The following is an 18,039-nucleotide window of genomic DNA, read 5'->3' as shown; positions in this document are numbered from 1 at the left end:
AACGATGGCATGTACACCCCCAATAAATCAAAAGTAATGGAAAAATAATTATTACCACGTGACAAAAGAGTTAGCCTAAGACTTAAAACAAGTAGGACTAGGGAAAACACCATTATTTTCACATCATAAAACATTTGCAAACATTCTACATTTTTTCTACCACATTGATAAATAGCGATTCGATATTCCATTCAAAGACATTTATGCTTCATTTGGATAGTCGGTACCCAGATTCCCATCGTATCATCGTGTCATTCGGGATTGGATCTCTCCTTTCCACCAACTATTCCAATGAAGCCTTGGTTTCTAAACATAATATGCTTTGACAGTAGAACAAAGTCACATACCCTGATTTTTGGATGATTATAACAACGACCAAGTCCTTCCCTGTTTACTAAGTTATGACAGCATAAGTAACATGATGCTAGCTTTTCTATGAATCAATAAACTAAAAAAAAAAAAAGCTTTGGTTCCAAGTAATGGAAACAGTTCTGATCCTAAAGGTTAAAGCAAAGAAGATCCCATGCAGCCTTTTATACTTTAGGGTCATAACCCCCAGGGATAGTTTAGCTCCCTCACCTAGTTTAGGGTCAAAAACATTTTACATAATCTACAACATCTGAGCTACCCAGAAGCTGCTAGTATCAATGCCTGTTGATTAGACACTCGAAACCAGCGAATGCTTGTTAGAATCGTGCATTTCTTTATTTCCAAGCTTGGTTTCTCAAGAACCAATGGCTGGCTCTTCGCTTCGAGATGCTTGGGTTTCCCTCGTGTTTTCTCGAACAGCCTTTGTCAAAACTCAGGTGCATAATAGAGTAGTCAATATGGAAAAAAATTGTAGTTCAAATTTATTATACCTGCAACAGCTCAGTCATCTTGCCAGTTCTAAAGTTTTCCACAGGTTTGAGCACAGAAGAGAATCAGCAGGTTGTACAGCTTGTAGTGGTTCAGTAGAGAGAGGCTGATCTTCTTTCAGGTTATGGGGGACTTGAATTCTTTTCAAGACGTCAGTTAATAGTTTCTCGAAAGGCATGCCAGTCATTGACTTGGCTTCTGTCTCCTGCAACACATCTGCTGGGGGTTTAGTGCATGTAGCAGTTTCACTCCACGCCATTTGGCACGGTTTGGTTACTACTTTGAGGTTGAGTAGGAAATGTTTGGTTTCCAACTGTTGGCATCTGGTTGGTGAGTAATGGGTTTTCGCATATTTGATGTATTGGCAGCTTCAGACACCTGTTTGCCAGGCCACCAAATGAGCAAGTTGGCTTGCAACCAATGATGGTTGGTTGGCAACCGATTCCCCGTTCGGTGAACTAGCAGGATGAAGCACAACAGGCACCACTTTGCATCTAGACATCAGTGGAGAAGTAGATTGTGTCGCCACCGACTGCACATGTTTGCTTTTAGAGCCTCCAAGATTTGAAGCCGGGGCTCGTGACACCTGGTTGGCTAAAGTTGGTTCATTGAATGGATGAGCAGTTCCAATTCTATGAGAATCGACATGCAGCTCATTCCCCTCTCTTCGGGAGGGGATCTCAATTCTTCTGATCATTTGAACACTTGGAGCCACATCAATCTCCGCTGAAACAGGAACATAATGCCCAGGCTCGAAAACCACACCCCCTTAAAGAGTGACAGAGTTGGCAACTCTAACAGTGAGCAAATATCCTACATCAAATGCTGCCTCAATAACACCATTAACAGCCAACATTAAACTCAAGAAGTTCTAAACTGTTCTAACAATTCAGACTTTCCGCTACTAGACAGGGCATATGATTTTGATAAAAACAACACAATATAGATCTTCTCCCAGGCTTCAATTCATTGAAAACTAAAGATAGACCCCATTAACATGTTTCTTTTCTGGAATTTATGAACACTGATTTCAACAAACTAATATGAAAGCTTCATCCATTATTTTCTTTTTACCGCAAACAGAAAAACTCACCTCATGCATGCAATTTATAAATGATCCCAGTGTTTTTTTTTTCTTCTTTTCACAAGTTTATTATTTAATCCCTTTGCATTTGTCATCATAATAAGTCTAATTAGAGGAACCTATAAGCCATATAAGTTCTTTGTCCAAAACAACTCGAATCCTATCAAAAAATAAAAAAGCAAAAGTTCCAATAAAAAGGAAAGAAATTATTTAAAACAAAAAATTGCTTTGATAACATTATTAAGTTAAATTTCACTCTTTCACCAAAATCTTGTAGTTAATTTGATTTTAGATACACAATATATGACATAATGTTAAAGTTAAAATTTATGCACATGCATGTGTCACGGGTCGAGACTTAAGCTCCGAACCCGTGCGACTTCGGGACCCGGGCATTCACCCTTCCGACTTCTCGAATCAGCCTGACCGTCACAGTTTACACCTTTGTAAAGTATTGTCCGCTCTGGCCCCCTGACCTTACGGTTTTATCCTATAAAATGCGCCTCACAAGGCGGAGGTGATGTGAACCCTTTTATATCCCAGTGACCTTCCTATTATGTTCGATGTGAGATTCAGGACTCTTCATTAGGTCCGTGACATATGCACATTCGCACAAAATGATATGTAAAAATTGAAATAAAAAAGTCTAAATGTATTAACATAAAAATTTTACCACAAAGTAAACGATTAAAAGAAAAATTATTCATATAGATAGAATTTTTTAGATTTCATCAATAATATAGACATCCTATTTAGTCTAGAATTTGAATTTGTTAATCTCAAACTTGATTAAAATCCAATTGCTTTTTATATACATTATAAATAATTTTTAGAAAAAAGGAAAAAAATAAAAAAAAGGATAAAATCAAAGGGCAATGATTTGGTTGATTTGGTTGGCCAATTGAGATCGGATGAACTTAAACTTTTAAGTGTTTTTTGGGGATAAATAATCAAAGTTTTAATCCGATGATAAATTGGGTTTTTTTTTTTTTTTTTTAAGAATCCAATCTTAATGGAACACTGCTTGGATTTGGATTCTTCCCTATAAAACGATCCTAAGCATAACAAAGAGAAATCATCAGAGAACACCATCTCTGCCGGAACACCACCTTGATTGCTGCAACCTCCACTGCTACATGAGAGTGATCACCATTAACACAGATCTACCGCCACCACTATCATCAATACCTCACGAGTCTTTACGCTTCCATAGCACCGCCAAACAGTCTATCCTTCAAGCTTCCATAATATCAAACAACAACGTTTCAAAAACAAAAGAAAGAGCACCAAAAGATAGCCATTGAAATAAAAAAAGTGGGAGAAGCAATCAGCATAAGTACCCTGCCATTACCAGCACCATTACTTGGAAAATATTGTCACTTATCAACCACAACTCCAAGCTCCGGTAATGCAGCATAAGTCAGGCTTGAAGAAAACTCTTTTAAAATTCGCGGGTATTCCTTAATAAAGACTTGTCTTTCTTTTAAAAAAACCATAATTTTGGAAGAAAAGCACGTGGAGGAAATATCCAATTTGGACGAAAGTCATGAAGGCTTTTTGCAAGTAAATACTATTGGCTTTGCTTGGGAGGCTTGCACAAAACCATTTGCATTTACGATGGATGAGACACTTGCTGACATTACTAAAGTAGCAATGCTTTATTTATAATATTGAAAGATACTTTTTACTCATTGTGCATATTCATTTATTTAATTCTTTGTTTGTTTATTTTATTTATTTACTTATTTTATTCTTTTTTTATGTTTAATGCATGTTTTGATTATTTAATTGACAAAAAGAAAATATTTAATATTAATAATAATTAATATTTATTTTCAAATTACAAAAAAATATAAATAAACTTTATAAAATTTTGGGATAAGTTAACAATTATTTCAATTATGAGATTCTTAAAAATTTCAAATAGTAAATTTTTAAAAAAATTTTAAGTGAAATTTTTTTTTTAAATTTAACCCAAATGGTAGAATAATTTAGACGAAATTTCATTAAAAGTAATTATTTTTTTTTCAAATAAAAAAGGTAAAAACCATAAAATTTTGTTTGAAAATATATAACAATCGTCCAAGGATGAAATCTCAAGAAAAATCACAAATTGTTGAATTTTTATGAGATTTTTAGGTTTTTTTTTAAATGGATAATTATCTAAGATATTTTTAAATGGGAAAATATTTTTAATTTTGGCCTAAATTGTTGAAGGATTAGATATATTTTTAATAAAACAAAAATTTAACAAAAAAATGATTAAGTTTTTCCTACGATGGAGCTTCTTCAAGAAAAACAAATAAGATTCTTAAATACTCTCAAGATGAGGAATTATTTTCAAGAATTTTGACAAATTGATGAAAAATTTTAAAAGTTATTTTCAATATTAAATTTAAGACCATTAGATACATAAACTTTTAGGATAATTTAAAATTAAATGATTTCATGTTTTAGGATGAGCATTGTAAGGGTGCTATAACATTCCCTACATGTAACCAAACTCTCAAACCTAGTTCTATTCAAAAGGTCCTTTAAGGACTCTTAGTCAAGCTTAGGAGCTCTTTAAAATAATATATTCACTTAGGTAACCAATCACACATTGATAAAAGATTAATGGTAACTTCTCTTGTTGTGTCTAGTTATAGATTTACGGATCTATACATTAAAATATTTTGGCAACTCCATAGGGATACTAAGAGTCAGGCCATTAATTAATTTTGAATTATCCTAATTGTTTTGGTTTGCTTGGTCTTAAATTATTGATAGTTTTTGTTTGCATTTATTTTCATTCTTTTATTCTTTGACTTAGCTTATGAAAATTACGAATAAAGATATATATATATTCTTTCACACACACACATCACATGCATGTACATCACATGCATGTACATCACATGAGCTCTATATCTGGGCTCTGTCCTCTTTTAAAGGGAGTAAAAGACCTATGCTCTTGTAAAATGATAATCTCCATAATGGCTAACGAAATACTTTCACACAAATTGAATCATTTTCGTTTGTAGCCTATAATGGGTGAAGATTGGAATATCTTACTAGTTTATGATGGATAATGATATGAGAACAATTTAGAAACCTTTAGATTTAACCCAAACCACATGTAGTAAAACATAAAAAATCAACCTTAGGTTAAAGCCATATCTACCTATCACTAGAATGTAACCATAATTAGGACAAATGAGTAGACCTTTTAAGCTTCATTCATATCACCTTCATGACAAATGTTATTTGATCTTTAATGATTAAGTTGTTGTATGTTATATGATGTATTCTTATTCCAGCAGCATTAATATATGTATTCATCCATGCAACATAATGTAGCACATTAGTACATACATTCATACATTGTTTTTGCATTCATTCATGCATATAAGATTTTTAAAAAAGGTTAGATTAATAACATTAGCATACTAATCATGATATACAAGGTTTAAAGATAGCTCCACCATCTAAAAATCTAGTTCAACTTATTTACCATCAGTATAACACTAGAGTCAGAGTAAGACAAATAGAACAGAATAATGCAAATAGTCTTGAAAATATAGAGAAAGCCTAAGAGAAGCTTGAAAGGGAGTTGAGTAAAATTTTTAAAGACTTGAATAAATTGAATAAGGAAAAAAGTGTAGAAGAAGATACTAACTAGCAAGACCATCCATCACAGGATGTTGTTGATCCTTTTTATCCTTCTGGTTATGGCTCATATTAGGCTCAGTTTACCCAGGCATTTTTTTGTAACACTTCTCATACTCGACAGGACATACCTACCTTGGAATGCTTTTCGTATTAACTTAAAGGCATTTTTAAAGTTATGTCAATCTTGTCTTTATGAAAAAGGTAAAAGAATCAATATAAGTCCTTAACTTAGATGATCCAAAAGAGAAAGAGAAGCTGAAGCTAAAGATGGTTGAGATTATAAAGGGCTCAAAAGCTGAACAGAAGATAAACTTGTTGGATGAGAGATTACGAGTGGTTGATGTGATGGATTTTTATGGCTTAATGGATGCAGTCGACCTTTACTTAGTTCTAGATGTAATGATCCCTCTATAATTCAAAATCTTATAGTTTGATAAGTACAATGGTATAAAATGTCCAATAACTCATGTTACCATGTACTGTTGAAAAATGGTTGCTTATACAAGTAATGAGAAACTGTTAATGCAAGTGTTCTAAGATAACCTTACTGATTTTACTATTAGATGGTACATCCAATTGGATAAAACCCACATTAACTAATGAAAAGAATTGACAAAAGCATTCATCACCCAATACTAACACATCATAGACTTACTTTCAGACCACCTCTTTTTGTAAAACATGAAAAAGAAAACCATAAAATCTTTCAAAAGATACGCCCAAAGGTGAAAAGATATGACTACTCAGGTGTAACCACTTTTAATTGAAAAAAAAGACCATAATATTATTCGTTAGTACCTTAAAGATACCTTACTATGAAAGGATAATAAGAAATACCACTAAGAACTTCGTTGATATGGTGATCTCATAAGAAATTATTAAAAATGCTATCAAATGTGACAAGTTTAAAGAAGAAGAAGTATCAAGAAATGAAGGTTACCTAGAAAGAAAAAAATCCTGAGCTATGAATTTTGATAGGCAATAATTCAAAAGCTATGCTCTATAACCACTATCTGTTCATCTTGTTTGCCACTTCGTAGTTAATGATATTATGCAGGCCCCTTACCAACCTATTCCATAACCAGATCACCTATAACCTATTAATCAAACTTTTAAATACTTGTATATGGGTCTAATTATATCACTACATCAATTTCTAAGCCTAACAACCAAGTAAGTGGTTTGAAAAGATCGTGAAATAACCAAGAAAATGTTCATATTGATCCTATTCCCATGATTTACACTAAGATATTTTTCAAACTGGTCAAGAATAACTTGATATCTCTAGTTATTCTACAACCATTGAAGCTACTCTATCCCAAATGATATGATGCTAATACCACAGTCGATTGTAGGTCATTCTATTGAAATTTTCCTACTTTCAAATACAATATGCAAAATTTGATCCAAAAAGGCTTGATCATACAGAGGTATAATTTAAGAAAGACAAAGATGTTAAGATTGGTTGAAAGTTCTTGTCATTTTGGAATTTCTTTTAGAATAATGTTAAGATTTTTTTATGTAATAAGATTTCATTTTTTATCATTTTAATAAAAGGTAAGTTGATGTATTTCATTATATTTTCTTTTTCATTCAAACCATTATTTCATATTTTTTTTCATTTTTTTTATTCTCAATCTCAAATTTCAAATGACGAATGTTTAGATAATGATAACAATAATTTTAGGATTTAATTTTGGAATCTTATTCACATTAATAAAGTTTAATCTGTAGAGAGTATTTGAATAAAAAAAGCTAGCTACTAGCAAATATGAAATAGATATATCTTAAAGATATGCAGTTTTTTATAATGATCCATGAGTTTGTTTTTATTCAATAAATGGTTTTCAAAAAAAGCATTCACATTTGATGTGAAAAATGGTTGTCTTTCTTTTACCATTCATAAAATCATTTATTGCTATCTCGTTATACCTGTTATGATTTTTTTTCTAAAGAATCCCAAACAAGGATCACCCTCTATACTGAGGGTTAAATTTTAGGGAAAACCTACTTAAAAAAGGAAAAAGAAAAAAGATCTCAAAAGGTCTCAAAGATAAAGAATAAAAGAAAATAGAAATAAATGCCACAAATGATTTAGGGTAAAGTAATAAGAATCATTTTGTGAGGAATAAGATAAATGAAAAAAAAGTAGTGAAATGATATGAAATGGGAAAAAGTGCTAAGTTGCATCACATGATAGGAAATGATCCTTTGGTTTAAACCCTTTAAACATATGTTTTAAGCCTATCTTATCTAATTTTTTATAATCCCTTACCATAGCCTATATTATAACCCTTAAAAGTCTATTTTAATTAAATATAAATGCTCAAGTTGAATGATCATATATTAGTCTAAGGGTTTATGATAGAGCAATGAAATTGAGCTAGAGAGATATCAATAATGAAGAAATGGAAAAATGGAAAAATGGAAAAAAAAAAAGAAAAACAAAAAAAAGGAAGACTAAAATTGAAAACCTGAAAAAATAATTTTGGTAGAAAAATATTTGAGTTGAAAGTTGGATTGACAGTTAAATATATGGACGATCAAAGACATCTAAAATTTTTGAAAGCTGGGGTAAAGTTATATAAGCTTAAAATGATTTCGAAAGTAAATAGAATGAGTTTTTGAAAAAGAACTCTAGATTAATGTTAAAAATTGTTTGAATAATCATTGTCTAGATATTGTTATACCATTCATATACTTATCCCAATGACATATTTTGAATTTATTCCTTCTACCATTTATTTTTATATTAGACTCATTCTTATATTGATTACCTTTCTCCTAATTCACCTTTTACTATCTTATTTTTGCATCCCAAACAAATCGAGAAAATATATGATTGCATTAGATTTGTTAAAAATTGAAATGATAATGAATGAATGATAATTTTATAAAAGATTCGTACATTCTTTTGAAAAGAATTTAGAAGGCAAAAGGAAAATGAAAAGATGGAAGAAATCTAAGATGAGAATATGATGAATATGGTGATGGATTAGTCGATATAGCCTGAGTTATGATCAGGTGATGGAAAAAACACGGATTAGTGGATGGAAGTTGTTATGAAATTATTAGTGCTGAAAAACTAAAAAAAGAGATGGTGGAGTCTTGAGAATCATATAACCACAATTAATTAGAATTTCATAACATTAATGTTAGTGACATTTGCATTATGTTTGCATTGTAGTTTGAATAATACATGTATATAATTTAGTGAATATTTAAAAATTTAGTTTGGCCATGCACTTGCATCATGCAATAAACATTTGAATCATGGTTTAGAGTATAGCATCTACATTATTGTGAGAATCTAGATTGTTACATTTGCATCATTAAGAAAGAATTTTCATCATTGCCATAACATTTTTTATATACAAAACTTTGATTTTGATGAAAATTTGTTTTATGAAGAAAACATTTAAAATTCTAAAGTTTTGAAGTCTTTTAAAGAAGCATTTTTTATGTTAAAAATGATGAGAATCTTTGAATTTTAAATGAAAATCTTTTAGTTTTATATAAGAATCTTTGAGTTTTAAATGAGAATATTTGTCTTGGAGTTTTAAATAGGAATCTTGAGAATTTGTGTGAATTTTTAAAGTTTTTTTAATCCAAATGTTTAAAGTATTAGATGTGAATCATCAAAAGTTTTTAAATGAGAAGCTTTGAAATTTTGGATATGAACCCCTAAATTTTTTGAATGAGAACCTTTGAATTTAAATGTGAAACTCTAAATTTTATTAAATGTAAATCTTTGAACTTGAATGATAAGCTTTAAAATTTTGGATGAAATTCTAAAGTTTTTAAATAATGAATATCATATATGAAACACTAAAATTTTTAAATCAAAATCTTTGAAATCTTGAAGTGAATCTCTAAAGTTTTTTAAATAAAAATCTTTAACTTTTTTATGTGAATCTTTAGAATTTTAGAATGTAAATCTTTAAATGTTGGACGTGAGCCTAATAATTTTAATACAAAACTGAGAATCTTGTGAATCTGAATTCTTGTGAAACTGAAATTTTTTAGAATCGAATTTTTGTGAAACTAAAATTTTGATAATCAAATCCTTACGAACATTAAACTTTTGTGAATCTAAAATCTTACGAATCTGAAAACTTGCGAACTTTAAATCCTTACAAACCTTAAATTCTTACGAATCTGAAAACTTGTGAATATGTGTCTTACAAACTTGAAATCCTTATGAATCTTTGTGTCTTGCGAACCTGAAATCCTTAAGAATCAAATTCTTGTGAATCTTAAAGTCTTGCAAATCTTTGACCTTATGAATATTTGAATTGTGAACTTTTGAATTTCAAAATTATAATTCTTTGAACTCAAATTATGAATCTTTGAATTTTAACTTGTATTACTAATTGTCGAATTGCAAAGTTTTTAAACACTTCAAATTGTGAATCTTTGAAGTTTTGAGATTTTATAATTATCAAGTTATGGCTGAACGTAAGAGGTTATTTATGTCTTTGTATAATTCCTATTGCATAGAAAATACACAAAAAAGACAACTTTAAACACCTCATTTAGTCTGAGATCTGAATTTGTTAATCTCAAACTCAATTTAAGTCCAATTGTTTTTTATATACATTATAAATAATTTTTTTTACAAAAAAGGAAAAAACAAATAAAATGATAAAATCAAAGGGCGATGATTTGGTTGGCTAGTTGAAGTTGATTGAACTTAAACTTTTAAGTTTTTTTAGGGGATAAATAATCAAAGTTTTTAATTCGATGATAAATTGGAGTTTTTTTTTTTAAGAATCCAATCCTAGTGGAACTTTCTTGGATTTGGACTTTCCCTATAAAATGATCGCAAGCAAAACAAAGGGAAATCACTAGAGAACACCCTCATCCCACTAGCATTTTTGCCAAAACACTACCTTTATTGCTGCAACCTCTAACGCTACACGAAAACGATCACCATCAACACAGATCTATTGCTACCATTATCATCAATACAATACAAGTCTCTAAGCTTCCATAGCATCATCAAACGGTCCATTCTTCAAGCCTCTATAATACCAAATACCAAAGTTTTGAAAACAAAAAAACAAAGCACTAAAAGATAGCCATTGAAATAAAAAAAAAAAAAAAGGAAAAGCGATCAGCATAAGTGCCTTGCCATTACCAGCACCATTACTTGGGAATTGTTGTCACCTATCAACCACAACTCCAAGCTCTAATAACACAGCATAAGTCGGGCTTGAAGAAAACTTTCTCAAAATTTGTGGGTATTCTTCAATGAAGACTTGTCTTTTTTAAAAAAAAAAAAAAAAAAAAGCCATAATTTTGAAAGAGAAGCACATGAAAAAAATATCCAATTTGGATGAAAGTAATCAAGACTTATTGCAAATAGGTACTATTAGCTTTGCTTAGGAGACTTGCACAAAACCATTTACATTTGCGATGAATGGGAGAGTTGCTCACATTACTAAAGTAGCAATGCTTTATTTATAATATTGAAAGGTACTTTTTACTCATTTATGTGTGTATTCATTTATTTAAACTTTTGTTTGTTTATTTTATTTATTTATTTATTTTATTCATTGTTTTGTTTAGTGCATGTTTTGATTATTTAATTGACGAAAAGTAAAGATTTAATAATAATAATTAATATTTATTTTTAAATTACAAAAAAAATATAAATAAACTTTATAAAATTTTAGGATAAGTTAACAATTATTCTAATGATGAGATTTTTAAAAATTTCAAATGATAAATTTTTTAAAAATCTTTAGATGAGAAATTTCTTTAAATTTAACTCAAATTATAAAATAATTTAGACTAAATTTCAATAAAAATAACTATATTCTTTTCCAATAAAAAAACAAAAACCATAAAATTTTGTTTGAAAATATATAACAATCGTCCAATGATGAAATCTCAAGAAAAATCATAAATTGTTGAATTTTTATGAGTATTCAAGTGAAGGTTTTTTTTTCTAAATTAAACTCAAATGGTGAAAAATTTAAAAATAAAACTTAGAATATAAAAAAATAAATTTCAAGAATAAAATTTTTAGTAACAGCAAATGAATGATTATTTAAGATATTTCTAAATGAAAAAATATTTATAATTTTGGTCCAAATAGTTGAATAATTAAATATATTTTTAATTAAACAAAAATTTAACCAAAAAAATAAATGATTAAGTTTTTTCGATAATGGAGACTCTTCAAAAAAAGCAAATGAGATTCTTAAATAGTTTTGAGATGAATAAATATTTTTAAAAACTTTATCAAATTGATAGAAAATTTTAAAAGTTATTTCTAATAATAAATTTAAGACCATTAGAACTATAAACTTTTAAGATAATTTTAAATTAAATGGTACCATATTTTAAGATAGGCATTGTAAATGTGCTATCATATTCCTTACATATAACGAACTCTCAAACTTTATTATATTCAAAATCAAAATCTATTCTTTAAAGACTCTTACTCAAGTTTAAAAATTTTTTAAAAGGATAAATTTACTTAAGTAATCAATCATATTTTGATAAAAAATTAGTTGTGACTTTTTTTATTATATCTAATTATAAATTTATAAATTTATACAATAAAATAAATAATATCATAGGATTGTCTCAAGAATATATATACACATATATAGAGAGAGAGAGTACAAAAGAAAAAATTACTTTTCATAATTAGGTTTCTATGCGATAAATTAAAATAACATAAAAAAGGAATGTTGGAGAACATTCCACCTTAGCATGCGATATATGATATGATATTAGGCCTACTTTTTTTTTTTTCAAATTTAGGTCATAAATTTAACAAAATTCATAAATTCAAACATAAATTGGACCCACTTTAAACCCTTATTAAACTTGTCTTTATCCTAACATTAAAATTTCACCCTTCTAACCATTTTTGGTACGAAAAATAAATGAAAAAAAACAGACCAGCAATGGCGAAATTGCAAAATCTAACCCCAACAACAGGGATCAACAATGTTTCAGTTGTCTAAAGAGAACCTTTTGATTCCAACCAACTATGCACCACAAACACAATCCTGTTAGCGCCTTCACTTCCACTTTCACTTTCAGTTTGTTTTGTCTTGGTCTTTGTCTTTGTCTTTGACTTGCTTAGTTTCTTTGCTTCCTTAAAAACTTCATCCTCACCATGTTTTTCCATAGCTTCTTATAAAAACCATAAAAACAAAAAGGCTGTAACATTTTCTTGAACTTTCTTTCAAATGTCAAAGCTTTAAGGTAAAAGTCTTTGTTGGATACTTGTTAAAAACACAAACAAACTGAAAACTGTTACTGGGTTTGTTTTTTTTCTTTACTTCTTTTGTTTGGTTGCCAAGAAAAATCCAAGAAGAGGAAGCGAATGGTTTATATAATATATATAAACTCTATCCAACTAATCCAAATATATGTGGACTTGGCTTATTATGGATGCTTTTATTTGTTTGTCTGTTTTCTTCGACACTGACGTCAAAAGAAGAAAAACTTGAGGTTGTGGTTTAATTTTTAAGTCTTGTTTTTCTTCTGTTTTCAAGAGTTATTGGCTTTTGATGATTGCTTTTGGATTTTCATCTTTTCTCTTAATGACCGGTGAGAGCTTTTAACGTTGATTTTTACTAGGATTTTAACTTGATGTTTTTCTCTGTTTAGTGACTCAGAAAATTGCTGGAAAGAGAAGGAATTTAAGATTTGAAGTCTTTGCAATTGTTCTTTATTTAGTTTTTAGTGCTAGAATCTCATTTAGAATGATTGGAAATCTTTTCCTTGAAACAGGGCTTAATTTGTTAATTTACATGCTGTTTCTCGGCAACTGAAGATGTTTCTTACTTAGATAAAATGATTTCTTATTGAAAATGGTCTATTTATTTTGCCTTGTTCAGGGTAATCTCTACTTCAGTTTGATAAAAAAAAACTTGCCTTGACTTTGACCATTGCTTGAGCCTTGATGGAGAATACTGGAAGTGGTTCTTTTTTGAGGCACAGAAGATTAGAGAGCTTCCTTGATACAAAATCTGGCCCAAATGTGAGAGAAACTCCAAAAATTTCTAGCAAAGAAGTAGCAAGACAAAAGCCAAATCCTGATGATTTTGTTGATGATGATGGATGGATTTCTACATTGATATCTTGTGTAAGGATTGTTACATGTTTCCTGACAATGATGGTCACAACATTCATTTGGGCATTAATCATGGTCTTGCTCCTTCCTTGGCCTTCCCAGCGAATTAAGCAAGGAAATATTTATGGCCATGTGACTGGTAGATTGCTGGTAAGCTGTTTGATTCATTGTCAATATTTGCTTTTATTCATTATTCTACAATTTGATTGCCATGGCATTGGTTCTTCGGTTTCTGGTGATATCATAAGGAGGAAATGGTTATTAGAGTTGCTGAGACAGCTGAATTAAGCCAGCCATGTGGCTGAACTGGATGATGTTGATGGTGATTTTTGTTTTCTTGGGGATGAAATGGTAAAAAAAAAAAAAAATCAAACACTGCATCATTCAAGTCATTTCTTTTATTTGATGAAGATGGTCTTGCTCTGTGAGACGATGATTTTCTGAGTACAGAATACAGGTTATTGATTGTCACCAAATTTCTGTTTTTAGGCCTTTAACTTGAACTGAGGGTTTGCCACTTGTCATTGGAATTAATGAGATAAGCTCTTCAAAAAAGTAATAAACGACTGTTTAAATGCCCTTATGTGCACAAGTCTGAGCATTTACTCGAGCCAATCTTGATAGGTGGCCACAATCTGTGATTGATCTTGGGATAGAATTTATGGCAGTTTCATCCAATTCAAAATATGTTTGTGTGGGTCCTTTATTCCTTTCTTTTCAATTCTTTTTTTTCTTTCCCCGGCTGGGGGTAGGGCTGGGGCCTAGAGCAAGTGGGAGGGACACATGGGGTTGTGTTTGCAAAAACCAAATGGAAAGATCAGACAGATAGGGCCCTATTGAAAGAAACTTTTTGTTCTACTTGCCCCATGATGAATTGAAATCTACTTGAAGTAATGGAATACTTGAATGACAAATAATTTTAATCACAAGACAAGTCCAATCTGATAATTAGCATTTGGCAAAACTGATTGCAGATGTGGATCCTAGGAAATCCTATAAAGATTGAAGGAAAAGAGTTCTCCAATGAGAGAGCAATTTATATCAGTAATCATGCTTCTCCCATTGACATTTTCCTCATTATGTGGTTGACCCCAACAGGGAGTGTTGGCATTGCAAAGAAAGAGGTGCATTCTCTCTCTCTCCCTTTCCTTCTTTTTATGGCACATTACTGGTTTAAACTATGTCAGAATTTTGATATGTACATATGTTTATAGGAGGCAAAAGTTGAAGATTGTAGAAGGCCCCCTTGTTCATATTTTTATTCCAACTTTATTTTCCATAGATTAAGTGAACAAGATGAATTTGGCTTATGAGATTAATTTTCACAAATGGAATGTTTGTTTTATGCAGATCATATGGTATCCTCTATTTGGACAGCTATATATTTTAGCGAATCATCTCCGCATTGATCGTTCTAAACCTAGTACAGCCATTCAGTCCATGAAAGAGGTATCTTCCCCTTCCCCATTTCATCTATTATGCATTTTGTTGATGTTACTAAGTTATGTTCTTCTCGTCCTCAGGCAGTTCAGGCTGTTATAAACCACAACCTATCTTTGATTGTTTTTCCTGAGGGCACAAGGTCCAAAAATGGACGACTTCTCCCCTTTAAAAAGGTAATATTCAAACCATATTTGCTTATAATCTTCCTCAAGTCTAAGATGAAGAAGCATTAAACAAAAATGACAGCTGCCTTAATTTTGAGGTATCTAGGCAAGCTTGGCATGGCAGTTGGAGGCAGAGCATGACTTCTATATGATTGCTATGAGATCATTTTCTCCATCGTTGTTTCACATTGCTTATTCACTCTATGTCTTACCAAAGCAATCTCCATTACTTCCTTTCCTGGTCTACATTGCAGGGTTTTGTTCATCTAGCCTTGCAGTCTCGCCTTCCAATAGTTCCAATGGTCTTGACAGGTACTCATCTAGCATGGAGGAAAGGTAGCTTACATGTTCGACCAGCTCCTATTTCTGTAACATATCTCCCTCCGATAAAAACTGATAGTTGGACGGATGACAAGATTGATGACTACGTAAAACTGGTACATGACATATATGTTGAAAACCTCCCTGAGCCTCAAAAGCCTATTGCATCCGAAGACACAAAGAACAGTTCCTCATCATAATTTATGATGCCTGTTTCAAAAAAAATACATATATACATGCATATATATATATATATATATATTCATAATAATCATGTGTAACTTTGCTAATTCTCTCTAGCAATTGCTTGATCGAGTTCAATGTGCAATAGGCTTCATTGCCAATGGTCTTACATGATTGACATTATAATTTCTTATTCACCTAGTGTAGCATTTTGTTTTTGGTGTATGAATTGTTTATTGCATCATTAACTTAGATTGAGAGTTATTTTCCACTTGGGTTTGAGGTTTTTTTTAAGGTAGGATTTGGAGCTTTCAGATATGGACATGGGAGTGGTTTAGGGCAGGTTTTCAGTGGAAGCAACTAAAAATATATGCATGAAAGTAGAGTATAAGCCCAATTTTCTTAACCCTCACTTCTTTGAACTTCTGATAATGCAGATCATCTACTAATTTTAAATACGACATGATAAAACAATACAAAAATAATATAAAAAAATACAAAATACAATTTAAAATTCTAGCAAAATTCATATATGTAAGATGTTACTTTATCTGTAAGTCGACGGTGTTTATATTATTATTATTATCTGCTGGCCCTTATTATCTGTTTGAAAATCATTCACCATTGTCACGAAATATACCTTCTTGACATGCCCCAAAGAATATATTATTCATGTAACGGATAAAATACTCTGTAGAAGCTTGGGTTGATATAGAAAATGATTTTGTTTTAATAAAAGAAGGCTTCAAGACAAAGGTATTTTGAATTTTGCTGACTCCAGATTTGTTTCTTCCCATTTGTTTTTAAGCTGTGATTCATACATATTGATTATTTAAATTAATCATCATAATCAAGGTCAAAGCCAAGGGATTAGAAACATTTTTACAGATCAAGCCAAAGAAGATTAAGAATCAATTTCAATGTTAATAAAGTATCAAACAGTTAATTAATGAGTTGTTAGTTTAGTGATATTGATGGTTACAAGTTCGAACCTCTATCGTCTAGGGTTAACATAATTAAGGACAAAACTTACATAAAATTTTTTAGGTGATGATTATGAAATTTTTTTTAAAAAATGATCTAATAAAAATTTTAATAAAAAATTCAAATCAATAAATTAATAGAATTCAATATGAAAATTAATAATATATAGAATAATTATTAAAAATATTATTTATAATTCAAATTTACTTGATATTTATTTAACAGTAAAAATTTTATCAATATTTTTACTAAAAATATCTATTTAAAAATATATATATATATAAATTTTTTAAAATTTTACATACTTAATTTATATAATAAGATCTTTTAATCTATGAATTTTGATTTTTTTTATTTTTATTTAATCATGTCTAGTAACAAATTTTAGGAATTTCATCTAAAAAACTTCTTTTTAAGTATTTCCACAAAGCTAATAACTAATGGTACCCATTTTTAATTTGTTTTTATGGCTATCCTTATCCAAATGATTTGTGTATTAAATTATTTAGCTTTTTCTTTATTTTTAATAAAAAACATAAAGTTAGGACTAAAAAAATAATATATTGGTTCATAATTACAATAATTTCAACTACTAATACAATAAAATAGTAAAATTAATAACATATCATCAAAGTGTATATGAAATGGATCAGATCAGACTCAATAATACTTTTAAATCTTAATCCCAATTTCAAGTCAATTCACTTATTTCATTTTTATTTATTATTAAAATATTTTATATTATTTATTTTATTAATATTTTTAATAAAAATGTTAGAATAATATTTTTCTATTTAATATTTCTCATTCTTTACAAAGACTGAAGTTAATACCTTTCTTTGCATTACTTTTTGTTTTGTTTTTTTAACCTGAATCATGTAATTTTTTAGTAGAATATTAAATTCTTAATTTTAGTTATTAAAATTTCAAATATATATCTTAAAATAAAATAATCAGTATAAAGGGGGAAAAAAAAAAAAAAGGAGTAACATGATTTCTTTGGACTTTGAGAATCTCCTAACGGGAGAGCTAGCAGCTATCTAGAAGAAAACTTCCCCACTGGCCTATTGCAAGTTAGCCCATCTTGAAGCAAGCTTTAGCCATGGCCCAACCATGGGTCGATCATTGGCCTGGACTAGAGTCTTCTGCCACCACCGTAGCTTAGACTACAATTAAATCTGACTATTCATATATATTACGTATAATATTAAATATTAAAATTTATATATTTATATTATATTTTATATAAA

The 18,039-nt window shown here is 29.8% G+C and overlaps 1 protein-coding gene and 1 pseudogene across 5 annotated transcripts; one reads left to right on the top strand and one right to left on the bottom strand.

The window, feature by feature from the left end:
- Nucleotides 1–529: 529 nt before the first annotated feature.
- LOC149514534 (protein METABOLIC NETWORK MODULATOR 1-like) lies at nt 530–12,743 on the bottom strand (annotated as a pseudogene).
- Nucleotides 12,467–16,002, top strand: LOC111302264 (1-acyl-sn-glycerol-3-phosphate acyltransferase-like). 5 transcript variants are annotated; one of them, XM_022898196.2, is made up of 6 exons: nt 12,467–12,623; nt 13,459–13,844; nt 14,669–14,818; nt 15,045–15,143; nt 15,218–15,310; nt 15,556–16,002. In XM_022898196.2, exons 2-6 carry the CDS (start codon nt 13,524–13,526, stop codon nt 15,820–15,822), a joined length of 930 nt encoding a protein of 309 aa, XP_022753931.2. In that variant the 5' UTR covers nt 12,467–12,623; nt 13,459–13,523; the 3' UTR covers nt 15,823–16,002. The 5 variants fall into 5 exon arrangements, with proteins under 5 accessions (XP_022753931.2, XP_089600529.1, XP_089600528.1 ...); XM_089744403.1 differs by lacking the exon at nt 12,467–12,623 and having other exon boundaries at nt 12,635–13,706; nt 13,797–13,844; XM_089744402.1 differs by lacking the exon at nt 12,467–12,623 and adding an exon at nt 12,637–12,820.
- Nucleotides 16,003–18,039: the final 2,037 nt, after the last annotated feature.

Source organism: Durio zibethinus, chromosome 15, assembly GCF_047325235.1.
Source record: "Durio zibethinus cultivar Kanyao isolate XHJ-2024 chromosome 15, ASM4732523v1, whole genome shotgun sequence".
Classification (NCBI taxonomy): domain Eukaryota; kingdom Viridiplantae; phylum Streptophyta; class Magnoliopsida; order Malvales; family Malvaceae; genus Durio; species Durio zibethinus.
The sequence above is the reverse complement of the archived record's forward strand: the minus strand, read 5'-3'. Positions and strand labels throughout refer to the sequence as shown.

What these genes read in the sequence shown, in the direction of transcription:
- LOC111302264 (XM_022898196.2), top strand. Translation starts at nt 13,524, where the DNA reads ATGGAGAATACTGGAAGTGGTTCTTTTTTGAGGCACAGAAGATTAGAG. An exon ending in ATGTGACTGGTAGATTGCTG is followed by an intron (nt 13,845 to 14,668) that starts GTAAGCTGTTTG and finishes AACTGATTGCAG; the next exon opens with ATGTGGATCCTAGGAAATCC. An exon ending in CCATTCAGTCCATGAAAGAG is followed by an intron (nt 15,144 to 15,217) that starts GTATCTTCCCCT and finishes TCTCGTCCTCAG; the next exon opens with GCAGTTCAGGCTGTTATAAA.